Raw genomic sequence first — 27,534 nt, 5'->3', positions numbered from 1 at the left:
TCGTTCCAAAAGTTTTCCCATTGCTAGCTTGAAAACATTGGAAGATTCCATGACTATTCCTCAGGATACACTTTCCAAAAGGGTAAAAGATATCATCCTGGAGGCGCGCAGACCTTCCACTAGAAAAACATGCTCAGCAAAATGGAAGAGATTTCTTATCTGGAACAGCAAAAAGGGTCAAGACCCATCAGTGATGAGCATTCCACAGATCCTAGAATATTTGGCTGAAATGCTCCACAATGGCCTTTCATATTGTTCCATAAAAATACATGCTTCAGCAGTATCTGCCAAATATAACACTGATCCGCCTGTATTTTCTCACCCATTGCTAAGACAGTTTCTAAGAGGTATAAAGAACATTAACCCTCCAAGGAAACCACCAGTGCCTGCATGGGACCTCAACTTCATGCTGGAAAAATTAACTCTTCCTCCCTTTGAACCAGCAGCATCTTCAGAGTTGCAGTTTCTGTCTTGGAAGACAGCCTTCCTTCTGGCAGTAACCTCAGCAAGAAGAATCTCTGAGCTACAGGCCCTTATGGCAATACAACCATTTCTCATTTTTCATCAGGACAGAGTTTCTTTGAGAAACAATCCATCATTCATGCCAAAGGTGGTATCCAGGGTGTCCCTGAATCAAGCTATTCACCTGCCTACCTTCTTTCCCAATCCTCAAAATAAAGGAGAGAGACTTCTGCACACCTTGGAACATACACAGACAGTTGCGCTACTACTTGGACAGAACAAAGTCTTTCAGAAAATCTGACCAGCTTTTTGTAGCTTGCGCTGGATTGCAGGAAAAGCAATTTCCAAACAGGCAATTTCTAAATGGATTGGAAATTGCATTCGATTCTGCTACTCTTTTCATGGAAAAACTGTGCCAGCTGACGTCAGGCCACATTCCACCAGAGCTACAGCCACCTCCACAGCCTTTTTAAGAGGAGTGGCAACAAAGGACATTTTAGAAGCTGCTACATGGAGCTCCGTGCATACATTTTCCAAACATTACAACCTGCCTTTATATTCCAGATCCAGAGCAGGGTTTGCTTCTGCAGTCCTGCAGGGCATTTTAGCTACACCATCTTTGTCTTAGTGCCTACCACCCCCAGGTTGGCAATGGTATTCAACCCATATGTCAGGACTGCAGTTGCATCCTTGAAGGACATAGTACAGTTTTGTACCTACCATAAATGTAGATGTCCGATAGGTATGCAACTGCAGTCAGGTTTTCCCTCCCACCTACCCCACTGTGGTATTCTTTTGGGTTTCTACCCCTCATTTTAGCTACCTGGGGTAATCTTTTATGGTGTGTTTGTTTTTATGTTGTTGTACTTGTCTGGAATTTTTTCTCTATTTTCAAAATTTAGCCTTCCTTAGAGGGCACCTGGCATCTGGGGCAAGAAACACTGAAGACGATGGCGTCGGCTGACGCTTTTATACCCCAGGTGCTCTGACGTCTGGGAAAGGGCGACATCAGCCGACGCCGGACCCAGACTTTGGAATCCGGCCGACCGAAGGGCTGCCTGAGGCAGGACAAACCCATATGTCAGGACTGCAGTTGCATACCTATCGGACATCTACATTTATGGTAGGTACAAAACTGTACTTTCTTTCCTCTCCCCTCCCGTTCTCTCCTCCCCCTTTGCCCCTCTCCCCTCCCTTTCTCTCTCTCCCCTCCCTTTCTCTCTCCTCTCCTGTTCTCTCTCCCTCCCTCCTCTCCCCACTTTCTCTCTCCCCACTTAGTTTCTCTCTCCCCTCCCCATCTCCCCCTTGTCTCTCTCTCCCCCTTGTCTCTCTCTCCCCCTTGTCTCTCTCTCCCCCTTGTCTCTCTCTCCCCCTTGTCTCTCTCTTCCCTTTGTCTTTCTCCCCCTTGTCTCTCTCCCCCTCGTCGCTCTCTCTCCCTCCTCCTCCCCGCGTCTCGCTCTCTCTCCCTCCTCCTCCCCGCGTCTCGCTCTCTCTCCCTCCTCCTCCCCGCGTCTCGCTCTCTCTCCCTCCTCGTGCTCTGTCTCCCTCCTCCCCGCGCTCTGTCTCCCTCCTCCCCGCGCTCTGTCTCCCTCCTCCCCGCGCTCTGTCTCCCTCCTCCCCTGCTCTGTCTCCCTCCTCCCCTGCTCTGTCTCCCTCCTCCCCTGCTCTGTCTCTCTCCTCCCCGCGCCCGCCCTCCCTCCTCCCCGCGCCCGCCCTCCCTCCTCCCCGCGCCCGCCCTCCCTCCTCCCCGCGCCCGCCCGCGCCCGCCCTCCCTGGTCTGTGACATTAATAGGATTAGAGTACCTATTTACCCCTTTAAGCTCAACCTGGATAACTGGATATGAAATGACAAATACATCCGTGGGATTCCACTTGTGTCCCTGCTGGACAGGGGCATTTGGTCCTGATTTGTCTAAACATGAGCTAAACTCTTGGCTAAGGGCCTCTGAGCCAGTAGCCTGGTAACTTCCTATGGACTTTGCTATATAGTGGGTGTGCAGAGCATCTCAGATAACTTCAACAAAATGACATTTTTAATGTTTTACCTCTGCTAAATATTGTTCTAGTAGTCATTTTGGTGTAGTTCTTGCAGAATTGCTGTTTTTGTAATGCATTTTATTTGTTTCTCACTTCTCTATTTCAAGTTAGTCTTGTTGAATAAGACCACATTTTGAAGTTTCAATATAGTTGAATTAGTTCACAAACATTTAAATTTTGAAGGGATACCTTGCTAACAGGCTAAGTTCCCATTCTCCTTCACCCTTTTATTTTTGGTTCTTTTCTTCCTCTTTCATATTGCTTTGTGTCTGCACATCATAAGGCAAAGGAAATGGCAAGTATCTTAGCTGGTAAACTTTTATTCCACCTATTGTTTGTAGCTTTTCCACTGGTTCTACAGTGTCAGCCATCCCCTTAAATTACTGAGACAAGTTCACTCAGACCTTTCAAAAGCTAAGAAAGCCTCACCCATTGGTCTTGATGGTATACCAGTTAGCACTTATTTGGCACTGATTAATCTGGTAATTTGAAACCCTGTTTAACCGGTTTACTCTAAACCTATCCACTGGGTACACATTCTAGAAGTCTGGAAAAATGGTACTGTAATGCTATTGCACAAGGGTAACCTTATCATGTACCCTAGTAAGTCCAGACCTGTCATTCTCACTAATTTCATATGTAAAGATATGAAACGTAGTATCTCAGAACTCATTCTGGGCATTGAAAATCTCTCTACCAATTTGACTTTGTCAAAGGAGGGTCCTGCAACTTTAACCTCTATTTTGTTTTTAAAGTAACCAATGCGGTGGATAGTGGTTATGCAGTACATACAGCATATCTGGACCTTGCCCATCAGCATTCCCCATACAAGCATTATTGACACACTTGTAAATCTGTTGTGTGGTAGATAGCTAATTGGTTGTCTGAAATAACTCTTATGGTTAGAGTTGGGATCAGCATTGGGCCCTGTCCTGTTTGCTTCTATTTCTCAAACCTTCATGCTGACTCTTACCAGACTACTGTAAATTGGGTGTTTGCTCTGTTGACTCACAATGCTTCAATATGGGTTATACCATGTTAACAGTTGGTGAAAAGGCAATGGTCTCAAGTTAAATGTGAAAAAAGTATAGCATTGTTAAACAAATCATTTTCACGTATGTAGGTGACGCCCACCTTCAATAAGACATTACCATATAGGTGACACAACTTTTCAGTCTAGACACTGCCATAATTGATTTAGGCAATCTTGATGCTTCTGTCTTAGTGTTTGCACAGTAGTTTTGAAAGCCTTCTTTGTAGTTCATCTAATTTCAAAGGCATTTCCAACAGGTACAAAGATGTCTTTAATTTCATTTTATTTGTTTCTCATCTGACTCGTTACTGAATGTAATGCACTTTTCAGCATGTATTTGTCTAAACATATCGCTTCACTTGCAAGACCTCAGAGATTCCTAGCTAAAAGAAATCGGTGGCCTGAAAAAAATCTTTATTAGAGCAGACTGGCAACTGTCTTTTTGCTGAGTCTGTGTCTAACGTTTCAGGCCATGAAGGATTTAACTCTTTGACCTCTTCTCCCATCACATAACAAATAGTACCTGGTTAAATGATGTAGGCCTTCGACAGATAAGGCAGTCTGCGATAGATTAATATCCCAGCGTATCCTCTCCCCTAGCCCCAGAACAAAGAACAAACTTCAGCTGCGTTTCAGAATAACAATCTTGTCATCTTAAAGGTAAATCTAGGAAATTGGATGGGCAACCTTAGATGTTCTTCATTCCACATTGCTGCAGTCCTAACTATTGGGTAGTCCGCTGTCCAGTCGGCCCGAATACCAAAGTATATGGCTGACGTCGGTCAGGGCGCATTAGACTGACGTCAGTACGTCAGGGTACTAATGCGCATGACCGACGTCATATCCTCAGTCTTTTTTGCCGCATGGTCCGATGCAGAAGCAATTTTGCGAGTGCAGGTTGGCGTTCTGAAAGTTTCTGAAGCCAGAGTTTCAGACCGAATCAAAGTTGGCTAAGTACCCGTTGGGAATATTTTGGTTTTTCTTGCCTCAGTATTTAACCGGATGTCAGAAAAAGTGAATAACTGTATTTCTTGTGGGAAACAGATACCTCATAGGGATTACCATACTTTGTGTATACCTTGTTTAGGGCCTGAGCACGGCGTTGTTGGATGCGCTCTTGTGCTAGATTTAACAAAGCACTATTAAGAGAAGGTTAGACTGTGCCAGGTTAGTGTTTGGGAAGCGTTGTAATTATAAAATGCCGTCGGATGCTCCGACGCCGGCTTCGGCTAAAAAACGCAAGGACAAAACAGCAAAGCCTAGAGTGGAAGAACCGGCAGTCCCAGACGTCGGTTCTTTAGAAACTCAGTGGAGCCGGAGGTTTTGCCAGGTGTTTCTTTGGAGTCTCAGGGAGAGACTTTACTGTTACAGGATGTCTCCTCTCAGGAAGTAGGCCAGGCTGAGGGGGCTTCTCAGGTGGCTGTTCTTCCCTCTCTTCCTAAGGTGGTCAGAGCCTCCCCTTCTGTTTCCAAGGCTGCTTTGAGGGGCAGGCCGAGTTTTGCTTCAGTGGGGTTTCTCCTAGTGCTTCAGGGTCTTTGCCTAAGAAACATATGCTTAAAATGGCAGAGGATTTGATTACTATGATAAGGGGTTCTATGCCCCCTCCTGATAAGAGGCCTAGGGTGGAACCTGAGTTTGAGAGTTTTGAGCATTGCTCGAGGCTTCTGAGTCTTCTGAAGACTTGCAGGAGTACCCTCCTTATTCTGATTCTGATGTGGATGATTCTACTCCTTCAGCTTCCCCTCCTGAGGATTTTTCATTTTCAGAGACTCTGCATTCCATGAGGGAGCATTTTAAATGGGAAGGTCAAGATTTCTCTGATTCCAGGAAAAGGCTTAGGGAATTCTTGTTTTACCCCAGCATAGGCCTTTAGCTATACCTCCTGTTTTGAATGTGGTGGAAGATGTTTTGCAGAGGCTTCCCTGAATCCTGATTCTTTGCCTCCTGCCCCAGTTAAACCGGATAGGTATTATAGGGTGCCTGAAGCTCATAAGTATCTTTTAAGAGTCCTAGGGCAGACCGGAAACTGTTTCTCAGGGGCCTAAAGGTGTGAAGGCCTCAGTTGTTAAAAATCCTGTCCCTCCTGATAGAGGCAAGGGCTTTGGATAGATGGGGAAAGAAAGTGTATACTTCTTCCACTTTAGCCATGAGGGCGTTGAATTGTCAGTTTCACATGTTAAAATATCAGAATTATCTTCTTTCACAGTTGAAATCTAAGGTGGATGCTCTGGCGGAAGGTATTGAGTGTAAAGAGTTGCAGGATTTAGTTCATGTGTCTGAACAGGTGGGTAAACATTCCTTGCAATGTGGTTTTGATGCTGTGCAGGCCTCCTCCAGGGTGGCTGCCACTGGTTCTGTTCTTCGTAGGCACGCCTGGTTGAGAGATCAGAATTTAGCTGAGCATGTTAAGACACGGATTTTGGATGCTCCCTTGCAGTCTGATGTGTTGTTTGGTTGGGCTGTAGAGGCAGTTTTGAAGAAAATGGAGGACAAGGCTAAGTCTATGCAAACTGTTAAAGATTTTTGCAGGTGCAGCCTCCAAGTTCAGTAGAAATTGGCCTGCTAAGGGATGGACTTATCCTGCTTATGATTCCCAGTCTAGGGGTAGGTCTAGACGTGGTAGGGGCAGAGCTCGGGGTTCTTTTAGGCCTAGAACAGGGAGTTCCCCTGCTCAGACTTCTGGTGAGGGCAGGGGTCAGTCCTTTCGTAAGCAGACCCAATGACCTGCCTTTTCAGCTGCCAGTTCATTCTTGCCTGGCAGCACCGTTGGGAGGAAGACTGTCTCTTTTCAAAGAAAATTGGGATTTAATTACCCAAGACAGATGGGTTCTGGATATCATTCACCACGGTTACAGGTTTTATTTCCATACCTTGCCTCCTTTCAAAGGCATGACAGACATTCCTCCTCTACAAAGACAAGAGGCTCACAAGCAAATTTCTCAGTTACTCCAAATAGGGGCCATTCAGCCGGTTCCTGTGCCAGAAAGGGGCCTAGGATTTTATTCTCGCCTGTTCCTAGTACCGAAGAAGGGGAACACGTGGAGACCAATTTTGGATTTATCTATCCTCAACACTTATCTGGACATTCCCAAGTTCAAAATGTTGATGTTACAACAGCTTTTACCTCTGCTGGGCAAGGATCACTGGATGGTAACTTTAGATCTCAAGGAAGCTTACCTTCATGTGCCTATAAGACTAAGTTGCAGAAAGTATCTGCGTTTTCGAGCTGGAAATTCTCATTATCAGTTCTCTGCATTGCCCTTTGGCTTATCTACTGCACCCAGAGTATTCACAAGGTTCTGGCTCCAGTGATAGCTTACTTCAGGCTAAAAGGAATTCAAATCTATCCTTACTTGGACGATTGCCTGATTCTGGCTCAAGAAAAGGAAGACCTTCTACAGCATTTGGAATATGTCATAGCAGTGCTAAGATGCCTAGGGTATTCTGTGAACGAAATAAAGTCCAGTCTAGTACCCTCTCAAGACATGTGCTTTCTGGGTGTGAGACTGAATACAGCAGCCCAGATGGCCTTTTAACCCCGGACAAACAAAAGAATCTTTCCAGTTATTTCCATCAACTATCTCTTCAGTCCGGGCTGACTGCAAGGACAGTCCTTCAAGCCTTAGGGTTCATGGCATCTTGTATTCTGGTGCTTCCCAATGCCAAACTGCATATGAGGAAGCTACAATGGTATCTCAAAAATGTATGGACACAGCACTGCCAGGATTTGGACACTGTCATTCAAATAATACCTTGCATTCAAAAGGAATTTTTGTGGTGGGCTCAGGAATGTCACCTAAACAAGGGACTCTCTGTGACCCGGCCAGAGGCGAGTCAAATTCTAACGACAGATGCCTCAGACATTGCTTGGGGAGCTCATCTAAATGGAAAGTGGATACAAGACAAGTGGCCTGCCAGACTACAGCATCTACATATCAACATGAAGGAGATGTTAGCAGTCCAGTTTGCATTAATGGCTTTCAAGGAGTTACTTCTTCCAGGGCAGGTGTTGATTCTAACAGACAAACACAACTGTCATGTGGTACATCAACAAACAAGGGGGAACACATTCTTACCCATTGTGCAGGCAAGCAATGATTTTATGGGAGACTGCGCTCAGCTTGCAACTAACTCTTCAGGCAAGGTTTCTGCCGGGAGCACAGAACTCCTTAGCAGATGTGTTAAGCAGACAAATCATGGATCCCCACGAGTGGAAACTGGATCTTCATGTATTTCAAAAGTTGACAGTGTCCTGGGGAACTCCAGACATAGATCTGTTCGCTTCTCCACTAAACCACCAGCTGCCAAAGTTTTGCACAAAGAGGTTTCATCACACAGTTTGGAATGTGGATGCTCTTTCTTTCAGTTGGAAAAATCTTCATGTGTATGCGTTTCCACCTCTGCCTCTTCTTCCAAAGGTGCTTCTAAAGGTCAGACAAGACAAGCCAAGGATGATTTTAATAGCTCCAGATTGGCCTCGGCAGCACTGGTACCCATTACTGAGGAGTCTGGTAAAGAAGCCTCCATGGCCTTTACCCTTGATTCCACATCTGTTGTCTCAGAAGGACGGTCGTCTGCTCAATGTCAAGCTTCACTCTCCATCTCACAGCCTGGCATATAATGTTTTAAAAGACAGCAGGTCTCAACTTCCTCAACAAGTTTTAAATGTGATTATGGAAGCCAGAAGACCTAGTACAAGGAAAGTGTACGCAGAAAAATGGAAGAGATTTTTATTTTGGACTGCAGCAAAGAATTTGGAGGTTTCAGAGCCTAATTTGAGTGTGGCTCTTCAATATCTTACTGAGTTATTGGACAAAGGTTGGTCTTTCTCTTCCATTAAGATTCATGCTGCAGCAATTTCAGCTCACTATGATTGTGACCCACCATTGTTTTCACATCCTTTGTTCAAGCAATTTCTTAGTGGGGCAAAGAATATAAGACCCCCACGTAGAGCTCCTACTCCTGCTTGGGATCTCAATTTTGTGTTGGAGAAACTTACTCTACAACCTTTTGAGCCTGCAGCTACTGCTGAACTGAAATACTTGTCATGGAAGACTGCTTTTTGTTGGCCATTACTTCTGCAAGAAGGGTTTCTGAGTTACAGGCCCTTATGGCGGTTGAGCCTTTTTTGATTTTTCATAAGGATAGGGTATCATTACGTACTAATCCTTCCTTTATGCCTAAAGTGGTTTCTAGTGTGGCTTTAAACCAAACTATTCATTTGCCTACGTTTTATGCAGATCCCAAAATAAAGGGGAAAAGATTTTGCATACTTTAGATGTACACAGGCAATTGCGTTATTATTTGAGCAGGACTAAGGATTTTAGGCAGTCTCAGCAGTTGTTTGTTTCTTTGCTTTGAGTTCTCAGGGCAAGCCTGTGTCAAAACAAACTATTTCTAGATGGATTGGGTGTTGCATTACATTTTGTTATTCCCATCATGGCAAGGAGATTCCAGCTGGGATTAGGCCTCATTCCACTAGGGCTACTGCCACTTCAACAGCATTTCTGAGGGGTGGCAACTAAGGATATTTTGGAGGCAGCTACTTGGAGTTCAGTGCATACTTTCTCTAAGCATTATCACCTTCCTCTCTACTCTAAGTCTAGGGCTGGTTTTGCCACAGCTATTTTGCAGGGCATGTTGTCAGTTCCTGCTTCCTTATGATTTGCCAGCCTCCCTTACCTCTGCTTTGGGATTCTACCCAATAGTTAGGACTGCAGCAATGAGGAATGAAGAACATAGTACAGTTTGTACCTACCATAAATGTAGATGTTCGAGGATCCACATTGCTGCAGTCAATCCCTCCCTCCTTCCCTCTGTGTTTAGGGGTGGTTGTGTAGGTGAGGTTATATTCTGCTAATTTTGTATATTTTGTATATATATATATATATATATATATATATATATATATATTTTGGTGCAGTTATGTTGGGAGTTTTTGGTTTTTGGCCTTATCTTTTCAGGGTCTTCTGACATCTGGGGCAAGAAAAGACTGAGGATATGACGTCGGTCATGCGCATTAGTACCCTGGCGTACTGGCGTCAGTCTAATGCGCCCTGACCGGCGTCAATATACTTTGGTATTCGGGCCGACTGGACAGCGGACTACCCAATAGTTAGGACTGCAGCAATGTGGATCCTCGAACATCTACATTTATGGTAGGTACAAAACTGTACTTTTCTCCCCTAGTCTATCTTCTCTTGCCCTCTTTGAAGCTAGAGGGAACATCTGAATAGGTGGTGTTTCTTAGCTAGGCTCATAATGGTTTGCAGATAAATCACTTTGTACTTCACTATGAACCCAAATTGTATTTTTCATCGCGTTCTTTAGGTTTCCTGAAGTGGGCTTGGCTTGGTCTTTGGCTGGAAAATTGCAGAATCTGTCAAGCCGAGTTGCACATTTACACAGCTCGTGTCTAGTCTAACCTTGTGGTAGTAAATTACTGACTAGAAATTGTGTATTGCTATGTATTAAAAGTATTTTTGCTTTTTGTGTTGCAGGAGTTTACTGCCAACCATCGTTCTCTGTTTTGGCATTTTTTTAAAGAATTCTATTCTTAATTTCCTGTTTGGTTCACAGTGTGCGTCTTAAAAAATGCCAAGTGTTATGTAATGGGACCTTTATTTTATTCAGCTGTCTGAGACTGTTGGTGAAACTGGTTATCAGGGAAGGATTTCCCTAGTTTAATTGTGCCTTTTTTTCTTAGGTGGAGTTGGCTTTGTGGGACACAGCAGGACAAGAAGACTATGATCGACTTAGGCCACTTTCTTACCCCGACACAGATGTTATACTAATGTGTTTTTCTATTGATAGCCCAGACAGCTTAGGTAAGCTTGTACATTCTGAAAAATCAAATGAGGGGAATGACATTTTTTTGTGTATGTCGTTTTTAGAATGCTGGACAAACAGGCACTTTGTACAGTGTACTTACTGATTTTTTTCTGTTAAAGTTTAGGTTTTGAATGCATAGGTAAATTAAATGTACTGCATATTCCAGTTGGTGTTTGTTCTATCAGGTAGTTGATCTTTTGTGTGTGTCACAGTAGTAGACAGCTGAGCTTCTTGACACATCAGCTTTGCATGATAAATGAGTTTGTCATCTTGCAATGAATTTGTGTAACAAGAGGAGGATTCACCTTTTTGAAGTATTTAGAACTTGATAACATAAAGACCCTTTCCCTCAGCCCATTGATAAAGCTCTGTTACCAAGCTTCACGGCCACTGAAAGAGCCGATAGTAGATGAGGAGAGTACGTTACCAACTGTGTGACTCCCACTATAGGGGGAGCGAGGCAGCTTGACTCAGTATATTGGTAACACCCAGAGGAATGCAGATTATCACTGGCATAGTAGTACTACTGCAAGTGGTATGCCTCTTAGGAGTTATGCATTCACCTTCCAAAACGGCAGTCACAGAGCTCACAATCTGAGAAGGTGGGGATAGAGCAGTCTACTGGATCTGCAGACTAGACTGCTCCATAGCAGTAGAGTTTTGCCTCTGCTGGAGAGGACGTGAGCTGGAGAGCTTTCACTACAGGGTAGAACAAATGGGTCATTTGGGTGCAGGAAGGGGAGCCATTAGGGCCAATCCTGCAGACTAGGGCAAAAAAAAAAAAGCTTTATAATATGATGTTCATGGTATGATGTCCTGACTGAAATCGCTGTTGCAGTATTCCAGACAGATGGGCTATCACCACTGATGTCTGGCTAAGGTACCAAAGGCTAAACATTTCCGAAAGCCATACATCTGATGTATGACCTCAGCCCATAAGTGTAGGTACACGCAGAAGTACGGCTATAAATCTTTAGGCTTTCTTGCCATCACCCAGAAAGCAAGTCTCGGACCTGTCTTTCTGATCTGTGTTTGTGCTGCAAGTCATCTTGGATTCACATAGGTATCCCATTGGAGAACCTTCCTTTCTTGTTTATAGTGTCTGTCTGTGATTGTGTTAGATGCTGGCTAAAAGGGGAAAGTGAGAGTGCAGTAGGCAGATGTTCTTTTAAAAAAAAAAAAAAAATCAATTGCCAGTGCGTTTTCTGCATAGATGCAGAAAAGTACAACAAATCTTGTTCCATCTGCAAGTCATTCTTACTCAAGACCTTGTGATCCCCCTTTGTCCCTATGTTCCTAGAAACTGTACATTTTAAGCAGTTGTCCAAGGTGGCAGACCCTCTCCACTTCTGACATACTGTCTGCAGCAAAGAAAAAACTCTAGGCCTGGGCCTGATGTTCAGTCTGTCCAGTCGGGTTCCAACGTACCAGGAGAGGTTGCAGGAACCCACAGTACTTCAGACTTTTTCTCAGGCACCTTCTACTGTGACCCCATTGGAGGCTGATGTGGCATCTAAGGACCGCACATGTGAAGTGACTAGTACTGAGAAAGGGAACCCTGGATTGTTATGTTGGGGCCTGGAGGGTATCCCTCAGAAGTAATTCAGGGTTCACTGAATTTGAGTTATACCAGAGGTTGGAATACCCACACTTGGTCCATGTGGATGCCACCCATAGGAGAAAATGGCAGAAATCCCCCTCCCCCAACCTTTCAGGGAGAATTAAGTAATGTACTTTTCTCAAGGTCTTTTTAAGGCCATTATGGCCCGTAAACCTCCTTTCTTTTCAGCCCCTCCCTTCACCCTCTCCACAGATTGTTGTGAAGACTTTCTCTGAGGATGAGAGAGGCCTCAGATACTCCTCTCAAATTATTTCACGTGGTCAGGTGCCCTCAGATGATGACTCCTCCCCTGATTACCCTGTGGGAGAGCCATCTTTTGGAGGGGACCATTGTGAATATGATGGAACATTTTGAGTGGGAGTCTAAATAAATCTTTGCTCGGAAAAGATACTGCAACCTTTTAAAAGTGTGTAGTCTGGCCCTTTTTCCTGTCGCTGCAGTCCTGGAGGCATTTCTTAATGCTTTTGCATCCATGTCCTGTGCTCCAGACCTTTGGCCTCCAGTATCCTGATTTTATATAAAGTTGTAGATTAACGTAAATATTTGTTCAAGAATGCTGTAGCTGATCGATCCTTCTGCCATCTTCTTAGCATCAGATGAGCTTTCTAAGCTAAAGCCAATCCTAACCCTCAGAGAACGACACAGACAGGTGGAGGAAAAATTTTGTGCTGCTTCTGCCCTGACTTTTAGAGCCATCATTTACCAGACCCAGATGACCAGTACCTTCTGTCCATCCTAGCCCACCTAGCTAAGGTGATGGTTGAATGGTACCAGACTTGAAACAAGATTTTCTTGGGCAACTTAAGCCACTTAGGTGTAAGACTTTGCATAAAATGCAGCTTTGATGCTTCTTCCAGAGCAGCCGCTACTAGCTTGGTTATTGGGAGACATGCCTGGTTAACATAGCTATCAGCCCTAGGGCCTATACAAGCCTAGCCATAAATTCCCTGGATATTTCTTCCCACAATATTTGCTTCCCCTGGACCCCTGTCTAGCAGGGTGACTGACGTGATCCCGGGGTGAATTTCCTATCTCCCATCCAACCGTCAAGGTTCCTTTTGATGAGGGCCAAGGAGGCGCTCTGCTTGACATGTATGGGCAGTCTATTCCAGAGTATGGGGAGTCTCTGGGTCAGGAACCTATCCCTCCAGCATATTTTGTTCATTGTGATGACAAGGTTTAGATCTCTGGAGCGTGTGGCTCTGAGGGATTTCTTTAAGTGGCGCATGTTCAACAGCTCAGGGTTTGACATGGCCTTGTATGTTGAGCAGAGATCGCCTCTGAGTAGACGATATGCCACAGAGTATTAGCTGGAGTTTTTTAGACTGTCAGCATAGGGCATCTGCTTTAGGCCTGTGATTTTTAGTGAGGTTTTTCTGCGGCCTTTCCAGCTGTTGCAGATGTCTTCTGAGGTACATACCAAATGGGGCATTGTACTCTCTAATGGGTCTAATTAGGGATGAGTACAGTGGAACAATGACCTCCTTTTTTTCTGGATGAAAAGCCCTTAATGATGAGGTGTGCCACATAGAAGGATTTCCTGACTGTTGTGGCGATGTGGTTATCGAAGGTGAGACACCTGTGTCCCAAAGTCTCTCATCACACTTTCCGTGTTTAGTATACTGCCACCTGTGTGGTAATTCATGGGTACATTGTTTTTCCCAAAGGGGATAACTGTACATTTCTTGGCATTAAGCTTGAGCCCTTGGCTCTGGCACCAAGCATCTGTTTCTGTAAGGCCCTTTTGTAGAATATCCACATCATTTGGGGATTCAATAATGGCTCCCGGTTTGCAGTCCTCTATGAACATTGTTAGCCGGAGTCCCTTAGTGTTGGCCTGTATTTCAGAGAAGTAGATGCCAAAACAAGAGTGGTCCCATTACTGAACCCTTAGGTATTCCACTTGTCTGGAGCTGGATTTGGAGTTAGCTACTTTTACAGTCTGGGTTCTGTCAGCAACCCATCAAGTGACGTAGGGATTTATGGCCAGCTTAGTAAGTTTATCTATGATTCCAGAGTGGGGGATGGTGTCAACGGCTTTGGCGAGGTCCAGATAGGCTGTGTGGACTGCCTTACCCTCGTCCACTGCTCTGGAGACTGATTCAAAATAGTCAGTCGGGTTCAGGAGACAAGATCGGCCCTTCACAAACCCAAACTGGGTGGGATCCAGTGTTTGAAGGTTGCCAATGTCTTTGTTTATAAGTTCATGATAATGTGTTCCATGCCCTTGCAGATCAGGCTCGTCAGACAGGTGGGACGTCAGTTCCCAGGATCCAAGGTGGATCCCCCTTGTGGAGTGGGATAACCGTAGCTGTGCACCACTCAGTGGGCATGAAGCCTGAGGTGAGGCTATGATTAAACATGACACTTAGGTGAGGTGCCAGTTCATTTTATAGTTCATGTAGTACACAATCAGCTTCTCTTAGCAAGTTTTAAGACAAAGCTCCTAGATTCCCCTCTTGATAGGGACTTTGTGCTCGGACCTTAGGCAGCAACTAGTTGTACAAGATCTTGCAAGAAACAAGGCAGGTTTATGAAGGACTGCAGACAGATTCTTCTTGCATCTGTGCCCAGACAGCAGAGAGAGAACCATGTCAATTTTTATTCTAGGCCTTCTTGAAAACACAAGGTGGCACCCAGAAGGATTTCCATTAAAAAAAAAAAAAAAACTGATAGGGACCCCTGATCTGGGAGACCTCCACGTACAAGTCTGTGACTACCCCCCCCCAAAAAAAAAGGTACCCAATTTAATACTGGAAAAAGATCGCTGCAGACAAGTTGGGTACTTGCCATCATCCAACTGGGTTACAGAATATTGTGGAAGAAGTTCCCTCCCTTCAAAACATTCCACTTTCTCCTCACAGCCAGTTTTATCTTCTCCATACTATCCTACAAAATGTTTACTTTCCCAAGGTACTGTAGAGCCAGTCCCTCTACATTTTGTGGGATGTGGATTTTACTCCAGGTTCTTCCTGATGTCAAGAAAGACAGTGGGGACCCATGTTGGACCTGTCTCAGCTAAACACTTTCCTCAGGGTACACACTTTAACAATGCTGCCTCTTCAGAACCTTCTTCCCTTTTTCCTTCCAAAGGTCTGTCTGGCATATATGGTCTTGAAGGACTGGTACCTACATATACTTGTACACCCATCGTGCAGGAAATTCATGAAGTTCTCTAGCGGCTCAGCTCACCAGAGTTTTCACAAAGTGCCTGGCTTCAGTTATAGCAGTTTGTAATACTCTGGGAATATAAATATTCCCCCTCCTAGTTTGCTTATCTAGGCTTCATTGCCTAAGACCTTACTGTTTACCACCTCCTGCAAGTCGGGGTCAAGGTCATAGATACATAGATTACTAGGCTAATGAACTGGGGGCCTTCCTAAGCCTAGCCGAGTTTTCCCAAAATAATGATGATATCCTGTATCCAGATAGAACATTGGGGGACAGGCATTTATACTCAACCTCCCTCCAATAAAGGACAAGGGTGTCTGGCCTGGGGTAAATTTCCTATTCTCATCACTGGTCTAGGTTGCACTTCAACTGGGTAGTAGACAAACTTGGCTTCACATGGATGGGAAGCCTGTTCCATAGGAGGGACAGTCTCTAGGACACATCTCTCTCTCCATTTATGTCCTGTTTAAGTTGCTGAAATTCATGTTACTTAGACCTTGTTGTTCTAGTACTGTTGGACTTATGAATATATGGGAGATTCGCAAGTGTGGGGTTTATAGATGCCTTATAAGCCAGGCATACATTCCTCCTCCGCAGTCTGCAGGAGACTAATTAGAGGGAAAGGGCTTTAAGTTCCTCTGCATAAGGCAGTTTTGTTATGCCTCGTTTCCTTTTTGTAAGGAACCTCTGAAGTCGCTCTAATTGCTGCATATGCCTAGTCAGGTACATACCAAAGAGAGCATTGTACTCTGATTTGGTCTGATAAGAGTAGAAGATAGTAGGATAATGATCTCTGTGGATCTGTATGCCATGATCTTACTTATAAGTTGTGCAATATAAAAGGATTTCCTCACCACTGTGGCCACATGATGGTTTGAAAGTAAAGCTACTGTCTAGTATGTACCCAGGTCCCCAAACCACTGGGTCGACTTGGTGACTTATTAACGCGGTATTAGTCGGGATGGTTGACTTCCCAGAGGGTACAATTACACATTCTTAGCAGTGAGTTTAAGACCTTGGCTTTCACACTGTTAGAGAGACATTTTTGAAGAATTCTAGTGTCTGCAGAGGAGTTGATAACCCCCAGCTTGCAAACTTAGTCTGCACTAAACCTTCAGCATTTGCTTCCATTTCCGAGAAATAGATGCCCCCCAAAAAATCAGCCAGAAAACAGTTTCCCTTCTGCTCACTCCGGACAGATTTCCAAGGATTGCAGATGAGAAACACAGAATATGCAGGTCTTCCTACCCTATGAGAGAAGGTGCAGAGCATTGCAGCTTACTTCAGATCCCTCTTACTTCTCCAGATTTGCTAAGCAGGGGAGATTTTGAGAATACTAGGTTACATGGCATAAATCGTCTCTATGCTTCTAATTGTCAATCTGCATGCGAGGCAAATACATTGCTTGAAAAATGTATGGTCCCAACACTATCTGCCTTGGACACGAATCTCTAATCTTGTCTCGGGAGGGAGATCCTTTGGTGGGTGACACAGATGGACCTCAATCCAGGCCTATCCTTCATGGTGTAAAGTTAGGAACTGCACCCCCAACTACTCCATACAAGGCTTGAAGGACATGGATCGAGCTTCACAAGGTCCATGGTTGTTGAGAAACAATTCTAGGCAGAATACACCAACCTGAAAGAAATTGAGTGCTCTCATTTAGGCCCTATACGCCTTCTACCATCTCTAGAAACTAGGACCTCTGAGTATTCACAAACAGCACAACAGTCACGTGGTACATGAACAAGCAGGGGAGGGATAAGATCCTACCAGCTGTGAAGGTTGGCTCAGATTGTCTTGGACCTGGCTGTCAAAGCAAACATGTTTGTTCAAGCAGTTTACATTCCCACTCAGAACAGTCCTGGCAGACTCCCTCAGCAGGTCCATCAAAGACCCCCCACAAATGGATGCTCAACAAACAAGATGTCCTTCCATTTCACTGTTGCAGTATTCTTTACAGTAAGGATCCCTTGCCAAGGGCGGCCTGACGTCTGTACAGTATACCAAAGCCTTTAGGTTGTTTTAAGGTACACCATACATCACATGTATGCTCCTTGCGTAGTGCAGGGCATAAAGGTAACATCCAGATGTACCATCTTCAGAACTTCTTTGCCGCCAATCTGAACGCCATCACTTAATTGTTGGTCTGAATGCCTGATGTTCATCGTGCATACAGCTGCAGTAATCACATATGGGTTCTCTGCCGTCAGGCGGGTCCTCGGTCGGCCGAATTCCAAAGTCTAGGTCCGGCGTCGGTTGTTGTCGCTTTCTTTCCTGACGTCAGTGTAACAGGGGTATACAAGACACAGCCGACGCCATATTATCCAGTCTTTTTTGCCGCGCGGTGCCCGAAGCAGAAGCAGTTGCAAGTGCCGGTCGGCCAGCTCCTGAATTTATGAAAAATTGGAAACCGAAGTCTTCTTTAAAGCTAAGTACCCCGTTGGGGAAACTTTTCTTGCCTCAGACCGATGTCAGACAAAGTTAACAATTGTATTCCTTGTGGGAAGCAAATACTGCATAAGGATTTCCATTCCCTCTGCATATCTTGTTTAGGCCCAGACCACGACGTCTCGGGCTGTCGCTTTTGCGCGACGTTCAATAAACGCACTATTAAGCGTCGGGCGGAGTTTGCCCAACATTATTTTGGTAAAGCCTTTGATTATAAAATGTCGTCTGAGACTCCGACTACCGTTTTGTCCAAAAAACGCAAGAACGGTCCACCGACACCATGCCAAAACCGGCTGCATGTGGTCCGGTTCTCAGTGAGACGTCTATGCAGTCCCTGACTACCGATGACACTCCCTTGGCGGTGTCTTCTGTAACAGAGACTGCAGGTACCTCGGCCCTTACTTAGACTACAAACACCGAAGCCACTGAGTGTTGAGCCTCCTAATGTGGACAGGTCCACTTCCACCCAGGGTGTCTTTAGGCCCTCTTCTTCCTTTTCCATTAAGGCCTTTACTAAGTCCAAATCGGCCATGCATCCCAAGAGGCCTGTTGCTCAGGGCCCATCCCCAGGCCCCATGCCTAAAAAGCAGATGCTTAAAATGGCTGAGGATTTAATTACTCTTATCAGGGGTTCCCAACCCCCTCCAGACAAGAGACCCAGAGTGGAGGAAGATTCTCCCTCTTCTGAACAGGGCTCCATTTTCTCAGAACATTCTGATGTAGAGGAACACTCGTATTCTCCTTATGAAGATTCCGATGCAGAACAGTCCATTCCTTCTGTATCTCCCCCAGAGGATTTTTCTTTTGGGGAAACCTTGCACACCTTGAGGGAACACTTCCATTGGGAAGGCCAAGACTTTTCTGATTCCAAGAAAAGGCTTAGGAATTTTCTTTTGTTACCTCAACACAGACCTCTGGCTATACCTCCTGTCTTGGACATACTTGATGATGTTTACTCGGAGGCTTGTCTTAATCCGGATTCCCTGCCTCCTGCCCCAGTCAAACCTGATAGGTACTACAGAGTTCCTAACTCTCACCAATTTCTTTTCAAAAGCCATAATGCTGACCCTGAAACCATTTCTCAAGGCCCCAAGGGAATGAAGGCCTCTACAGCCAAGAATCCACTACCTTCCGAAAGAGAATCTAGATCCTTAGAAAGGTGGGGAAAAAAGGTGTACACCTCGGCCACCCTAGCCATGAGGGCCTTAAATTGTCAGTTCCATATGCTTAAATATCAGCAGTTTCTGTTATCACAATTAAGAAATAAAATGTCTCAACCTGAACAACCAGATTTGATGGAATTGCAGGATATGATGCATAGTGCAGAACAAGTGGGTAAACACACCTTACAATGTGGCTATGATGCCTTAGAGGAGGCCTCAAGTAGAGCTGCTGTTACAGGATCAGTCATTCGTAGACATGCCTGGCTTAGGGAACAAAGTGATCATGTTAAAGCTAAACTACTAGATGCTCCTTTACAAAAGGATGTACTATTTGGTACTAATGCTGAGGAGTTACTACGGAAAATGGAAGAAAAAGCTAAATCTATGCAAACTGTCAAGGCTTTTCTACAGGTACAACCACCTTGTTTTAGCAGAAATTGGCCTTCTAAAAACTGGTCCTTTCCAGCCACGGACAAGCCCCAAAGAGGTAGATACAGGTGCTCAAGGGGCAGAGGACAATCTCAAGGATCATATAGAGGCAGACAATGGCAAACTCCAGCACCAAGAGGTGGCGAAGACAGTGCACAACAATACAGAAAACAAACCCAATGACTTCCTCCTTTTCATGCCAAGCAAGTCTCAGCTGGCAGCTCCCTTGGGAGGAAAGCTGGCATTATTTACAAGAAATTGGCATATTATCACAACAGACAAATGGATCCTGGACATTATAAACAGAGGCTACAGATTTCATTTTCACACTCTTCCAAAAATGAAAAGCATGCCAAACCTGCCACTCAAAGGGCAGAGGCACAAATACAAATTTCAAAACTCATGGACATGAAAGCTATTCAAGAGGTACCTACTCACGAACAAGGTCAAGATTTTTATTCCAGACTATTTCTGGTACCAAGGAAAGAAACCAACTGGAGACCCATTTTGGACTTATCCATCCTAAATACATTTCTACTCGTACCAAAATTCAAGATGCTCACATTACAGCACCTTCTTCCCATGCTGGGCAAGGAGTTTTGGCTGGTAACATTGGACCTCAAGGAGGCATACCTGCATGTCCCAGTCAGACAAAGCTGCAGAAGATACCTCAGATTTCTTGCAGGTTCAATCCACTATCAATTCTCTGCATTGCCCTTTGGCTTATCTACTGCACCCAGAGTATTTACGAAATGCCTGGCATCAGTAATTGCCTACTGCAGACTTCAAGGGATATAAATTTACCCTTATTTGGACAACTGCCTGATCCAAGCAGACAGCAAGCACATACTTCTGGAACATCTGGTTTTTGCAACACGGTTACTGAATTCTCTGGGATACACAATCAACGAAGAGAAATCCAGGCTAACACCATCTCAGAAAATAACTTTCCTGGGTGCCAACTTGGACACAAACACCCAGATGGCCTACCTTACGCCAGAAAAACAAGGGCAACTAACTCAGTACTTCAAAATACTAGCAAATTGTACCAGGCTTACTGCAAGGAAAATCCTGCAGGCTCTGGGCTTCATGGCATCTTGCATTCTTTTAATCCCATGTGCAAAGTTGCATATGAGAACTTCAATGGTACCTAAAAAAACCTATGGTCTCAACACAGCCACAATTTGGAAACAATAATACCAATAATTCCATGTTTGCAAAAGGAATTTCTATGGTGGGCCCAAGCATGTCAAGCTAACACAGGTCTCCCATTCTGCAAGCCTCAAGCAAATCAAGTCATCACAACAGACGCCTCAGATTATGCCTGGGGGGGCGCACATGACAGACAGGTGCATTCAAGGCAAATGGTCCCAAAAGGAAAAGCACCTTCACATCAATCAAAAAGAAATGCTAGCAGTGATAAATGCAATTACAGCATTCTAGGACCTCCTGCATCCAGGACAATTATGGATAAGAACAGACAACACCACAGTAATGTGGTACATAAACAAACGAGGAGGAACACATTCATGCCCCCTGTGCAGACTAGCCATGACACTTTGGAACTTGGCTCTGGAATGGCAAATCGAACTTCAAGCACAGTACTTGCCAGGTTTGGAAAACACGCTGGCAGACAATCTAAGCAGAAATATGACAGATCCGCACGAATGGAAGTTGCATCCTCAGGTGTTTACAAAGATAATCCAAGCGTGGGGGAGGCCAGACCTAGATCTCTTCGCCTCCCACAGGAATCATCAATTGGAAAAGTTTTGTTCAAGGACCTTTCATCCAAAGGCCTGGAGAGTGGACGCACTTTCATTCAGTTGGACAGCATGGACAGTGTTCGCTTTCCCACCTCTGCCTCTTCTGCCCAAGGTGCTCTTGAATGCAAGAGCAGACAGACCGAAGATGATACTGATTGCTCCAGACTGGCCAAGACAGCACTGGTACCCACTCCTGAGGAGCCTAACACATGCTCCTCCCTGGCCTCTACCTGTAATGCCTCTTCTGCTGACTCAGCACAGCTACAAAACTCTTCATAGTCAGCTGAAAACACTCAATGTTAAGTTGTCTATCTCGCCTTCATTCTTGCTGGATGGGTTCGGAGCCGACCTCGGCTTCGACTCGGCCACTCTAAAAGCTCGAGAGTTGGTTCCACCGGCTCGAGGCTCCCCTTATATCCCACAATGCTAGGTGTGTATTACCTCAGATCTCGTTTGCCGCTACAGCGATCGAGGTGTTTGGTTCCTACCGGCTTCAGGTGAGTTATTGTAGAGTAATCTATAGTCTATTTAAACCCCTTTAATTTAATCTATTATTGTTATTTCCCTTTACTTAGTGGATTTAGACCCTTTTCCTTCTGTTTATCCACCCTTTTTTCCACAAAGAACTTATAAGTTCTTCCCTCAGGCCTTCGGGCCCTTCCATCCCCTTAGTGGAGTGTATGTGTTTTTTGTTAGGGATCTAAAAACTTGTGTATAGTATAATTTTTTTTAGTTAAACTTGTGTAAAGTGTAATCGGTGTGTTTGTGTGTGTGTGTGGTTACACTTTCCTTGACAATGTCTAAGGACTCAAAGGTCTCAAGCTTCAAGAAGTGTGACTCGTGCTGTCAGAAAATGTCTCTGACAGACTGTCACACTTCTTGTGTGTACTGCCTGGGACCTTTACACCTGCAGGACTCTTGTGCTGTATGCCATGGCTACAGCCCTAGAGTCCTGCAGGAAAGAAAAAATAAACTCATTTTAAGAGGTTTGCTTAAGCCTGAGGGTTCCCTTACTGCTACTTCGGGCAAACCCTCTAAGGCTTCTAGGTCCTCGACTCCAGCTTCTGAGTCGAGGCCTAAGGCTTCGAAACCTCCTGCTACATCGGCTCCGGCTGGAGCCGATGAGTCTCAGACTGTAGCTTCTGTGGTTCCTCGGCTCCGGCTGGAGCCGAGGCTTTGGAAATTCCTGTGTCGGCTCCGATCAGACCATCGGAGCCGACATCTAGAAAGAGGTCTAGGTCACCGTCCCTTGGCTCCGTTCATTCGGCTCCAGCGTCTCCCTTGCTGTCTGAACGAAGCCATAGATCTTACTCCTCTAGGTCATCGAGGCTTTCGGATCATGACCTTCAGAGGGTAGTGAGTCGACTTCTTAAGTCCGAGGCACTGGCCCAAATGCTTCAGAGCCCAACTCATCAGTCGATGCTTGACCCTGTCCCTCAAAATGTTCCTCCTCCGACTCCTTTGAGCTCGGAGCCGGGGCGTTTCGGAACCGAGACTGTGGTAGCGTCGGAGCCGATACAATTGTCTTCGGCTCCGTTGTCGGCTCCGATTTCTTCCTTGGAAGAATCTCGGCGCCGGACTTCCCTCGTCTGCTCCGAGGGGGTGAGTGGCATCTGACCCTTGTCTGACCCCGCTCTCCCTCTCGGTGCCTCGGCGCTGGTGAGTTCGGCTCCGACATTGGCCTCGGAGCCATCACTGTCGGTGCCGAGGGGGGTTCTCAGCTTTTCGCAGTGGGGACCTCTGGCTCTGCCTGACAGGGGTGCGTTCGAGGTCATGCGGAGTGTGTTGGAACCTGGTTCAACTCCACGGTCGGCTCCGTCCGCTCCTCCCTCTTCGGTGCCTCAGGTTATGTCTACTCACTCCCTCATCCCAGACCGCAGAGAGCCAGCTCCTCAAGAATCCCCTGTGGGGATCTCATCCTCTTCCGAGGCCTCTCCTGAATTGGCAGGGGAGCCCCCTAGGAAGAGAAAGTGTAAGAGGAAGCACATAGACTCACCTGAGTCTGTCACCTCTGACACAGATATAGAGGATTCCGAGGGTTCCCCCCGTTCCCCTTCTGAAGATGTCTCCTTTGCAGACATTCTAGAAATTCTGAAACAGAGGGGAAATTGGCCAGCCCTTAACCCTTCGGAGGATGAATCTGTGTATCTTGAGGCGTTTGGCTCTCGCCCTTCCACCTCCTGGGTGTCCCCCCCCTTTGACCCCCTCATGCAGGTGGTAGCAAAAAAGGCTTGGACGGCTCCTGACTCAGTGGACCCCACCCCCAGGAGACCTTCAAAGTTTATAACAGCACCAACAGACAAGCAATTTCTGACCAAAGGAGTTACTGTGGATGCTATGGTGGTAGCTGCTGCCACTAAGAAGGAACTAGCTGATCCTTCGGTGCCTGTCCATCCTCCTAACAAGGAGTCTAGGTCTATGGACAGGTACGGGAAGCGGATGTTTTCGTCAGCGACCTTTGCAATGCGTTCGCTGAACTACCTATGCCATTTCACTCGTCTTCAAAGAGACTTGATCAAGGAAGCGAGTGAGATGTTGAAGGATCCTACAGCTGCGGCTTTTCAGGACAAGATGAACGCTCAGCTGGCTACCCTAAATTCTATAGCGAACTCCTCCATGTGCCTCCTTTCATATGCGGCTGATGGAGCGAGCAAAGCCGCAGGGACAGGTGTCGCCTTACGCCGGCATGCCTGGATGCGACTATGCAATTTTGCGGACCCCTTTAAAACGTCTTTCACTAATTCCCCGTTTGATGGATCATCTCTCTTTGGTCCTCAAGTGAAAGAAACCTTGACGAGGTGCGAGACGGATGGCAAAACTCTTTCTGCCATCGGAGTCCGTTTTTCTACTCCTTCTAGACCTTACCCCAAAGGCCGGAAAAGTGGGAAAATGTGGTTCCGCAAACAATCTCAAGGGAATTTGCCTGACGCACAGAGTCTGTTCCCCTCCAGAGGCAGAGGGGGGAACAATAATGGTAGACGTCGCCCTAGAGGCAGGGGGGGGTCCGCAGAACCAGGGCAATCGAGAAACCTTTTCCGATAAGCCCTTCCAGCATCCCTGAGGTGTTGCCCGACTGTCCACCTTCGGAGGCAGTCGGGGGAAGATTGTCACTGTACCCAGAAGCCTGGCGATCCCTAACTCAAGACAAGTGGGTACAGTCCATCATTTCCGAAGGCTATTCCATTCCGTTCTTTCGTATTCCAAATCAATCAAAAGAATCCCTTCCAGATGTTCCACCGCTCAAAGGGATCAAGCAGCATTGGAAATTTCAAAGTTGCTTGCAAAAAGAGCCATTCAGCCAGTGCCAGCAGACCAGCAAGGATCCGGAATCTACTCCAAATTCTTTTTGGTTCCAAAGAAAACAGGGGACTGGAGACCCATTTTGGATCTCAGTATCTTGAACAAGTCGGTCAAGAAAACAAAATTTTGGATGGTCACGCTACAATCCATCCTACCCCTATTGGGAAAGGAAAACTGGATGTGCTCTATAGACCTCCAGGATGCGTACTATCATATAAAAATGAACAGACGCTCCAGGACATTCCTCCGCTTCCGGCTGGGAACCAGTCACTTTCAATTCAGAGCCCTGCCCTTTGGTCTCACCACTGCCCCCCGGGTGTTTACCAAATGCATGGCAGTGGTAGCTTCTCACCTGAGACGTCAAGGATTCCAGGTGTTTCCATACTTGGACGACTGGCTCCTCACAGCTCCTACCAAGCATCTTCTTCTAATGGCCAGAGACTACACCTTTCGCATTTGTCAAAAGTTAGGCATATCAATAAATTGCGAAAAGTCTGTTTTGTCACCTTGTCGTGCTATTACCTTCATAGGCGCAAATCTAGACACAGTCAACATGTCTGCGAGACTGACAGATCAAAGAATAGCAGACATATGCCAAATGGTCTCCCTTCTCTTCCACAGCAACAGAGTCAAAGCCAGGTTAGTTCTGAAAGTACTGGGGATTATGGCGGCTGCTATCCCTCTACTTCTATTAGCCAGATTCCACATGAGAATCCTTCAATGGATGCTCTTCACACAATGGTCATACCAGCAACTTCCGATGTCCCACACCATTATGATTACGCAAGCATGCAAGAATCATCTTCTTTGGTGGATGTCTTCCCCTCAGCTCTCCCTGGGAAGACCCTTTGTTCCTTCCCTCCGGTTGCTACTCTGACAACGGACGCCTCCTGATCGGGTGGGGGCATTATCAGGGCAGAACTGTCCAGGGCATATGGCAACCAGGCGAATGCCACTTGCATATAAATGTTCTAGAGATGAGAGCAGTGCTTTTAGCGTTGCAAGCCCTTCAAGACTCTCTTCCCTTGGGATCGATAGCAATCCAGACGGACAATATGTCTGTAGTGTGGTATATCTACCGATGAGGCGGAACCAGGTCCTATCCCTATGTCGAGAAGCACTCAGACTGTGGCAATGGGCGATTTCTTCTCAGCGGTTTCTGATAGCAACGCACATCCCCAGGAAGTCCAATCAAATCGCGGACAAGTTGAGCAGAGCTATCCTCATGCCTCACGAGTGGTCTCTGAAAGATTCTATTGTGGAGAAAATTTTTCTCAAGTGGGGTCAGCCTTGCTGCGACCTTTTTGCTACTCCCCAAAACAGCAAGTGCAGAGATTATTTCACCCTATTGCCGTTACCAGGCCAGCCCAGCAGAGGCGCTCTAGTCCAAGTTTGGCCCCGGGGACTTCTGTATGCATTTCCTCCCTTCCCACTAATTTCTCAAGTGATACAGAACGCTATCGCTCAGAAGGCCTCATTGATCCTCATTGCTCCTTACTGGCCTCGACAGGTTTGGTTCCCCTTTCTACATCAATTTCTGTTGGAGCAACCCTGGCATCTGGACCTAGTTCCAGATCTTCTGATCCATCAATCGGGTCAGTTTCATCGCTCCCTAACATCCATTGAACCTCACTGCTTGGTTCCTCCAGTTCCTACCCTAGCCAGGCTTCCTCAAATATCTCACACTGTTCGAGATATTTTAATAGCTTCCCATAAATCTTCCACTCGAAAGATTTATCTTAGTAAATGGAAACGTTTTGCCTATTGGGCTCAAGGAAGGGACTTAGATCCTTTCACTGCTCCCATCCAAATAGTTCTTGATTTTCTAGCTGAACTCTTTCACGCAGGTTCATCTCCCTCTACTCTCAAAGTCCAATTGGCAGCCATATCTAACTTTCATGTGGGCATTTCAGATTCTGCCATCATGTCTCACAAGCTTTGCAAAGCCTTTTTGAAGGGAGTTTTTCTACTCAGACCTCCTATAAGAAATCCTCCTCCTTCTTGGGACCTTAATTTAGTTCTCACTTCTTTGATTCTTCCCCCTTTCGAACCTGCAGCTTCCTGTTCATTAAAATTGCTATCATGGAAGACTCTTTCTGGTAGCTGTTACTTCAGCTAGAAGGGTTTCAGAACTTCATGCACTCAGCTGTCGACCACCATATCTGTTGTTCCATAAAGACAGGGTATCCTTACGAACCAACCCATCTTTTTTACCTAAAGTAGCCTCTGCCTCTAACCTAAATCAAAGCATTGACCTCCCTGTGTTTTTTCCAGAATATTCTAACAGGTCTGAACAAAAATTGCATTGGCTAGATGTTCATCGTCAGTTAAGGTACTATTTGGATAGGACCAAACAATTCAGAAAAACTGACCAGTTGTTTGTCTCTTATGCAGAAGGCAGAAAGGGACTTTGTTTCAAAGGTATCACTATCCAGATGGCTAACATCTCTGATTTCCCTTGTTTATGAAATTAGACACCAAAAGCTGCCTAACAAACCTAAGGCCCACTCCACCAGAGCTTTGGCTACTTCTATAGCCTTCCAAGACAGACTGCCTATTGACACCATTTGTGCAGTGGCTACTTGGGCTACTCCTCACACTTTCATTTCACATTATAAGTTGGATTTAGCTTCTAGACATAGAGCTAACTTTGGTACCACTGTTCTCAAGAGTCTGTTCCGATAGGCCACCGGGCAAGGTGCTAGGACGCGGTCCCATCCAGCAAGAATGAAGGCGAGATAGACAACTTAACATATAGAAGTTATGTTCTTACCATAACGTTCCATGTTAGTTGTCTTCTCGCCTTCTTCTTCGTCCCACCCTCCTTCCCCCTGGCCTGGACAGACCTAGAGGAGTTTGATTGTGACCTCTCTTTCTACCACCTCTATTGCTATAGGTATATGCTCTGCTGTGCATATTTTCCTGGATCAGGCTTCAGGTCACCTTCCTCTCCTTTCTTTTTTATTTATAGAGGTGGATTCTTCCTTTCCAGTATTTCTGGATGTTCTTCATCTCACATTGCTGCAGTCATAACCTGTGGGTAGTCCGCTGTCCTCGGTCGGCCCGAATACCAAAGTGTTAGGCTGGCGTCGGTCATGGTCGCTTAGATCTGACATCAGTACGCCGTGGTATTAAAGCGCATGACCGACGTCATATCCCCAGTCTTTCTTGCCGCATGGTCCGAAGCAGAAGCAGCGTTTGCAAGTGCCGTTCGGCATCCTGAAATTTTCGTATTCTGAGTTTCAGACCGAAAACCAAGTTGGGCTAAGTACC

General features: G+C 45.7%; 2 protein-coding genes across 3 annotated transcripts in view; one reads left to right on the top strand and one right to left on the bottom strand.

Annotated features, from left to right (window-relative positions):
* The window catches only part of LOC122806743 (ATR interacting protein), a 1,230,392-nt gene that overhangs the window by 922,690 nt on the left and 280,168 nt on the right, over positions 1 to 27,534 (bottom strand). The window lies entirely within an intron of this gene.
* LOC122806745 (transforming protein RhoA-like) overlaps positions 10,216 to 27,534 on the top strand; it is a gene marked incomplete in the record, with an annotated part of 51,267 nt that continues 33,948 nt past the window's right edge. The window contains 1 exon segment of the mRNA XM_044077420.1: positions 10,216 to 10,359. Coding sequence (XP_043933355.1) covers positions 10,326 to 10,359 — 34 coding nt within the window.

This window comes from Protopterus annectens, chromosome 7.part0 (assembly GCF_019279795.1).
Source record: "Protopterus annectens isolate FY-2018-M chromosome 7.part0, PAN1.0, whole genome shotgun sequence".
Taxonomy (NCBI): Eukaryota; Metazoa; Chordata; order Ceratodontiformes; family Protopteridae; genus Protopterus; species Protopterus annectens.
Note: the sequence above shows the minus strand (reverse complement) of the source record. Positions and strands in the feature narration are given on the sequence as shown.